The following is an 8,092-nucleotide window of genomic DNA, read 5'->3' as shown; positions in this document are numbered from 1 at the left end:
ACACACAAAATAAAAAAATCATTTTGTATTTATCAGTGACTCCCAAATGTGTGCCGCGAAATATTCAGTTGTTCAAAAAAATTACAGCTATGAAAAATAAAAATTAATGAAGAGTGTATCAGTGATTGTTTCCCCTTGTTGTACTAGTTTATAACATACAATTAAATTCAATTGTCTTGCAATATAAAATACATTTCTGTTAATCACTTATCAGAGTTCGAAGTTATTAGAAAATAGTTCGAAAAATGCTTTGAAGCAGATAATGATAAATTTACATGGATTCAGAGCAAAGGCTCCATCAGAATTTACTTCTTTAGAGGAAGAAACTCTTATTGACTAGTCTTGCGATAGTAATTTAAAGTTAAAATTTGGTAGCATGGAACTTTCTGATTTTTGGATATTAGTAAAAAAGGAATATACACTGTTTAGTGGTAAAGCTCTACGAATATTAATTCAATTTGCAACATCCGAATGGTGCGAAGCTGGGTTTTCGGCGGTCGCGATAATAAAAAGTAAATATCCTTCCAAAATTAACTTTGAACAAGAAATGAGGGTCACCATATCCAATCTTATTTCGAGATTTGAGAAGTTGTGAAGTGAAAATTAAGCCCGTCCATCCCATTAATGGAGGTAATCATCAATGGACGTCCATTACATTGTCTGTGAATTTAAAATTCGTATTTAATTTATTTTTCAAATATCAAAAGTCTAAAATTAGCAAAGAAATCTGATGTATTCAAGGGCGCAGCTGAAAAAAAAATATGATTATTTAGGGAGCCGCAAACTGATAAAGATTGGGAACCTTCTGTATATATGATTGAACTAATATGAATTTTAGGAGATGGTCATAGTCCCCCAATCCAAGAGCCCAGAGAAAAAAAGTATTTCACCCCAATTTTTTATTACTTTATTGAAGACTGTTTAATTACTGGTAAAAATTGATTAGTCTGATAAGTTTAGAAAGGGGGTTGTTCCAAAATTCAAAAAAAAAAAAAAAAATATTGGATCTCCTTACAACACCAGAACAAAATACCATAATAAAATATCAATTAAATAGAGTAAATTTGCTAGAAAATGATCCTTAATAGGACTTTTTATGTTCAATAGTACCCGGGATACTGTATTTTTTTTTTTTTTTTTAAGCAACATATCATAATGAAATAACAAAAAATGGTGAGATCGTGAATTTATTTTTGGAAAACTGTATCTCTGGAATCATTAAACGTAAAGATTTCTGCACACGCTCAAATAAAAGATAGTTGAATGTACTATAAAGTAGTTTATAATGTTCATCCTCTAAGGAGTATTAGTTTTTATGAATTTTTAATTGTTTTTATTGTTATGATGTTTACTTCTAGTTTTTCTGGTACAATTTTTGATTTATGAAAAGCTTTATTATTTATTAAGAAACCATTAGAAGAGAATATGTCTGCTTGCATTCAAATTAAACTTAGTTCAATGTGATATAAAGTAGTTTTTGACAATTAGCTTCCTATGGATAATAGTTTTCATGATATTTCCTAAAAAATAAATTGATTTACAACTAGAAATTCACAAGATGTTGATTTCTACATGTTCGGACAAAACAATATCTCAGGAATATACGTTTAATAGTTCCTGAGATTGTTTTTCATAAACCAAAAGTTTTGTTTGAGAAATAGAAATCAAATTCTTGGGTATTTATTTTAGCAAATATCATGAAAAATATTACTCATGTGAAGGTAGACGTCATGAACTTTATGAATTCTGATGTTTAGACAAATTTATTATTAATGTATTTATTTACGTAAAGTTTTTTCAGTTTTAAATAAAATAATAAAAGAACCTCATTTTACCTACATAAAGCAGACCTAAGTAGCTGGTTAGAATTATAATTACATAAAAAAAAGTTTGGTTGATTACAGTTCATTTAACTATAGTATTTAGCTGATTACTTCATTTTTAATAAGAATTGTAATAGGAACACAATCATGAAATAAGGCATGTTTTCTTAGCTTGTTGTACATGCAACAGACAATTAAAAATGGACGAAGTATTCTCAGTTCATGTTAACAGAAAAAAAAAAGTTAACCAACTTATAAAATAAAAGCTCTCGAATTTCTAAAAAAAATATTTAAACTATTGAGGGATAATAGTTTCGGAGCGATATTATCTAAGATGTTTCAAAAAAGTGTGAAAAATTGTTGATTTTATTTGCGATTATTATTATTATTTTTTGTAGTGTCAGAATTTAACTTTTAAAAATAATGTTATTTTAAAAAACGATATAAAAATTAAACTAAGTCTCAATATCAATAATTAGCAGATTTATGTCATCAAAATTCTAATTAAATAGATTTCGAAATTTTACAACACTTGATGCATTTGGTTAGCATGCTAAATCGATTAACTGAATAAAATAATGGGGTGTTCTTCACTAGCCGACAAAATCAGCATCATTGACATAGGGCATCACATTTGCAGCAGCTGTGCTTTGATTTCATCGTTCTAAGCTGTTCACAAAGATATTTACGATTTTATTTAACATGTAATTGCATCGCGTGAGCTGTTTAAGCAATTTAGTGATAATGATGACCTGTCCATCGGTATTTAATGGGAAGGAAGTCTCATGAATATTTTATTAATATATCTCAATCTAGTTTTGAAGCTCTCTCGCATTACGTTAAACCGTGATAATACAGATATTTCCATAAAAGTATTTAATGTTTAACTTCGGCCGTACTTGGAAAACGTAGCAGCCTTTTAATGAAATGACTCTTTGCTTATCTCGTAATTCAATATTGAACAACGCTTGAAGTACGTATTTAAACAGGGCCCTGTTCTAGTTAGTACATTTACACTTCCATAACAAACACGGATCCGCTGCAGTAATCCGTTTATTAAATAAATATCGAGGCTAGGTTCGGGAAGGATTTGTATGTGTTTGTGTATTTCCTCTCTAGTCATTTGAATCATTGTTTCTTTGTTCGATAGATACACGATAATTATGGATTGGAAGATGTATTTACCTGTATGGGTACGTTGGTGGGCCTTGAGGTGTGAGCTCTTGGTGTAGACCTTTTCACAGCCGGGGTATTGACACTTGTGGATCTTTCTCCTAGAGTCCGGTGATGTGTCCGTCCTGAGCCGGGGCCCCACCGACAGTCGGGAACCGAGCCTCACCACTCGGGCCCCTTTAGCCAGTGACTCGGGAGACGAGGGTGGAGTCAAGGTCGGAAGAGCCTCCCTTGGCAGGCTCACTTCTTCCAGGGGGTAGTCGTCGTCATCGTCTAGGGGTTCCTTTTTGACGACGACTGCGCAGGAGAGGGAAGATACTGAGCCGTTGGAGGAAAGGGAAAGGGAGTCGAGCGTCCTCTCGTCCACTTCCACCTTCCAGGAAGGCGAGGGTGCGGTGAAGACGTGCCATGGAGTGTCCAGTTCAGTTGGCAGCTTCTTGTAGCTCTGCAGTTTTGGTTCGTCTTTTAAGTAGCGTTCCATCTCGTAGCATGTCTGAAACATATAAAAGTTTTGATTAATCATCAATCATTTTTAAATTCTTTCAATTAATGAAAATGAATGCGATAAATAAATAAATTGACCTTTTGTGTTAACGTGATTCGGCTTTCTTACGGAGCAGATTAAAAGAATAATATCCCGACTCAAGTTACTATTCGAAATTATAATATGTTAGTTATAACAAAAACATGCATATAGTTGCAAAACTTTTTTGTTATCTTTACATTTCTACGTTTCAGCTATTCCGCCCATTTTCAAAGCACTTATTCATACTAACACAGCCAAATATCACCTTATTATAAGTCATTATGACTTGGTCAATTTTTATGACTAGTCAATTACCTATTATTTTCTCTGTTACACTTATTACAATAATTAGTCAACAATTTCTATTTTACCTTACCATTATATCAAACCTACATTGAGTATCTTAATTTTAATGTCCCATTATACTTAAGACTTGGTGCGCAATAGATAAAAAAAATGTTCTATGTGCACAAGAGATAAGATAGCAAATATAAAAGTTATTCTTAACTTGATTCTTTTTTAATTATCTAGGTAGTACAACATTAAGTAATGATAATAACAATAATGGCTTATCTGCCATCGAATCTGAAGGTTCGATGCGGATACAACCCAATTGTTGTCGATATATATCCGGCGAGTCACGCCTGTCTAAAGCCATTCCACAAGATCTATGTTGACGCAATCCTCATACCTACGCTTCGGTCTATCCCTCGGAAGTTTACCCATTAGATCTGCTTTTATTAATGTTTTAGGGATTCGTTCATTTATGAGCCCTACAACCATACCGTGCAGTTCTCGCGGTTCGGGGTTAAAAACAATGTTATAAAAGTAATCCGTTAACTAGAATTAAAATAAACATTAGTAAAATCTTGTTATTTCTTCTACGCCTAATTTTTTCTTTCGTAAGAATTTTAATTATTGGCTATTACGTAAAGAACACACCGATTACGTATGACCTATCATGTATATAATTGCGCACATTATACAAAATAATTATGAAAAGTATTGTTTCTGATTCGATCTCACGCTAACTTAAATTAGATATACTAGAAAAAAACTAAATTTGATTTTACAACAATTTATACTGTGTAGTTCTTGATAATCTCCTGACTGCTTAGGGAATCAAATTCACTTAGAGAAATTTACTAGGATTATTTATTTATGTACGGCATCAAATTAGTTTTTATCTATGTATTGGAATGTATGGCATACTAATATGGTTGCCGTTAGCTCACCATATTTTTCTCTTCGACAAGATCCAACATTTATGGGGTAGTATTGAGGAAGGAGAGGAAAGGGGGGATCAATGGAGGAACCGCTCCTGTAAGACAGCTTCCCTCATTTCGGATTCAATTGGAAAACGGTTCCGGGACTCCACCCTGGAGTCCTTGCCAAGTAGAGCCTCCCAACTCCTTTTTATTAGGGCTTTCAGCGCCTCGAAAATTGTTTCTTGTCCGGGGGATAAACCTCAATGTTTTTACAACACATTTTCGCCGCCACCCTACGTGGTCTAGGCCCAAATAGGTTTCTCCTCTCAGAGAGGGCCAAGTTCTTTCTTTAAGCGGCTCCGGTAAGCGACTTCTAATTTATTTGAGGGTTTCGCTGTGTGTAAAAGGTTTTCTAATCAAGCTTCGACAAACAAGGGACTTTGGAGGGCTGGAATAAACAGGATGGGGCCGAGAAACAGAGATTAAATTCGTTCTATTTCGGCGGAGTAGGGCTTTTTCCGAGTCCCTCCGAACCAGGGGCGGATATCGAATAAATTGGACAGATTGGCCCCAGGAAACAGACTTTCCTAATCATATTCTCTTTTCCTCGCCCTCCACGGCTTAAGCGTGGTCACTAAACTGCCCTTATCATTTAAATAACAAATATTTTCCTTAATTCATGAGGGTGTATGATAATGTCGTAATAAAATAAATGTATTATTTATACAAAATTAACACCATAAAATCTGTTCACAATTCAAAGCCAGGAGTCCAACGGAATTGTCCATTGTCAAGAGTCCGCTGAGATAGGTTGTTTTGTAATAATTTAATATTTGCATGCATGTATTGAAGCATATTTTTTTAGTTGATTGGATGAAGTTTGTTTACAATTTTGTGTCCTATTTCTACACACAATATTATAAAACAAATAATACCTAAATATATTTGTTTAAAAATAAAAAAACCTTAAATATACTAAAATAAACTTAATGAACACAATTCACAGTCATGAAGCTATCAAATCACCCGTTGGGAAAATCTGAGAGTTTTAGCTTGGATCATCAACCCAGTAATTAGGACATTTTGAGGTCGTAACAACTAAAAATCACCCAAGTAAAGCTTTGTCAATAATAGGGCTGTTAGTAGGCCATACAGTTTGGACGTTAACTTAAATTCCCTCGAGACTATAGCGGCTCTTGTTCGAATCTGGCTGAGGGTAGATTTTTATTTCTGTCGCGGTCCCACGAAATGAAAACTAGACCCCCATCATGGTTAGAATTGGTTGGTTATTTTAATATGACCTTCCCGCTCCTGTATGTCAGAAATTACAAGGAAGGGGTTGTATTAAAAAAAAAAAGATTAATCAATAATTGCGAGTCCAATCACACCTTAAATACGAGTCTTTTCACCGACGACATTTTCCTGATAGGGGTACAATAAGCTAGTTTTTCTAAATATATTAATATTAATATAATTTATAATATAAATTCCTGTGGTTAAGCACTTTACTATTGATTTTCGCCTAAATTCTACTAATAAAACTTATTTTTCATAGTAATTTTGAACCTGATTTTTAAAATTTATTTTGTTGCTCAGAAATTTACCTAGTGCCGTTTTTAACGTTCCAAGTTCAAAAACTAAAATTGATTGAGGCTTATCGTGCTTGACTCATTTAAAGTAAAATACGTTGAAAATACTGCGAAGTAGAATAAAAAAGGAATAATGTAATTTAGTTGTTAGGCGATTTTTCTCTAATTAAAAAAGAATAAATTCAAGAAATGTTTTAATTTTCGTATATTTTTATATAAAAGTATTTAATATGGTGTTCATAATTTTTCAACATTATGTAACTGTCTGTTAATAGGGTTTACTCGAAGAGAGGCGATAATTCCGTTGTTAGCGTTCGTTAAAAGAAGGTCCGCTGTTAAGGGTTTCAAATTCTTAGGTGGAGGTTTCACTAAACATCCACGTATATTATCTCGATATTGCCTTGATTGACAGTGCGATATAAAAAAGTTCTACTTCCATCATCCAGTCAAAATCATAACCCGAAATGTCTAATTCTTTAATAAATTTAGCATTTTTTTTGTTTAACAGGTATAAGTCTCTCAACTATTGATAGGTACTGTAAAACATATTTTTGCACAACTATTTTATGATGTTCTGTTCCTAAAACTGCTTTTAAAGTGAGAAACGATTATTGGATAAATTTAATGGCTGAGTGATTTTGAATGATTTTTCACTCTTGTTATCAGTTATCAGTTATAATCCAAAGTTAGTGGATTTTTGTTTGAAACGGAGCCACCGGTTCAAAAGTTTAAAAAGTTCTTCGTGTTTGTTTTGTTTAAAAAAAAATTCAACCATGATTTTTATTTGAGACATATCTCCTTCGTACCTTTCAGGATTGAGTTGTCGTATTTCTATGGACGTACCTCTAAAATTATTATTTTTTTAAATTTAATTTTTTACTTGTCTAATAGATGTTTTGATTTGGCGTTTTAGAGATAAAAATCAGTCATCAACACAAAATATTTTCATAATATTTTTTTTTAATAATAAATTTCTAAAATTGTAAATATTACCTATAATAGAATACTCCTTAAATGAATGTAAGGAAAATATATGAATTCTAAACGGTGATTATAATATATATATTTATATTTATTTCTCATATAATAAGTATCGGTGTGAAGTTGTGGTCTCTAGAGGATACACCATAGCCCATTCGAAATAGAAATATGAGTTATTCATGACCCCATTCGCTTTGAGAATAGCTTTTCTATCACCTTTTCCTCTTTTGGTATGAACAGCAAGGAGATGGCAACATTCAAAGAAAGGGTGAGGGTTTCCATCTCACTATTGGTTATATTTGATTAAAAGCATTGCCATTCTCGCCACACAAAACGACAGCGCACGTAGAAACAAAGACAAAGCAAAGTGTACAGAAGTTAGCAGTGCACGTGAGCTAGGGCCAGAAGGAGCTTTCCTTTGTGCCTCCTCCTACTCGCTCCTTTACCAATAGCAACGCCCTCCAGATCTTTTGTTTATGGCCGAACGGAAACTTTTCTAGTTATTGTTATATTTCGTTTGCAGTTGACAAGCATTTAAGAAAAAAAATTCCTTCCTAGCATAAAAAAGTATATATAGTTTAGAGATATACAACTTTTTTCTTGAAACCATAATGTAGTTGTAATTAAGTGTTGCTAACAATAAAAATAATCTTCTAAAATAATAAAAAGACAGAAGATTAAAATGTTCTTATTTGAGGCTGATAATGCCACTGTGACTTTAGTTAAGATAAATAAAAAAAAAATGAAACCTGTACCGATACGAACCATGAAGGATTTGGGATGCCGTACATT

The 8,092-nt window shown here is 32.8% G+C and overlaps 1 protein-coding gene across 1 annotated transcript in view; it reads right to left on the bottom strand.

Annotated features, from left to right (window-relative positions):
- LOC106689880 (Krueppel-like factor 6) overlaps nt 1-3,489 on the bottom strand; it is a gene marked incomplete at its 5' end in the record, with an annotated part of 173,218 nt that extends 169,729 nt beyond the window's left edge. The window contains 1 exon segment of the mRNA XM_014435081.3: nt 3,009-3,489. Coding sequence (XP_014290567.3) covers nt 3,009-3,489 — 481 coding nt within the window.
- Nucleotides 3,490-8,092: the final 4,603 nt, after the last annotated feature.

The sequence above is a fragment of the Halyomorpha halys genome, unplaced genomic scaffold, assembly GCF_000696795.3.
Source record: "Halyomorpha halys isolate HHAL.00 unplaced genomic scaffold, Hhal_1.1 Scaffold47.1, whole genome shotgun sequence".
NCBI lineage: Eukaryota > Metazoa > Arthropoda > Insecta > Hemiptera > Pentatomidae > Halyomorpha > Halyomorpha halys.
This window is presented reverse-complemented; position numbering and strand designations above follow the sequence as displayed.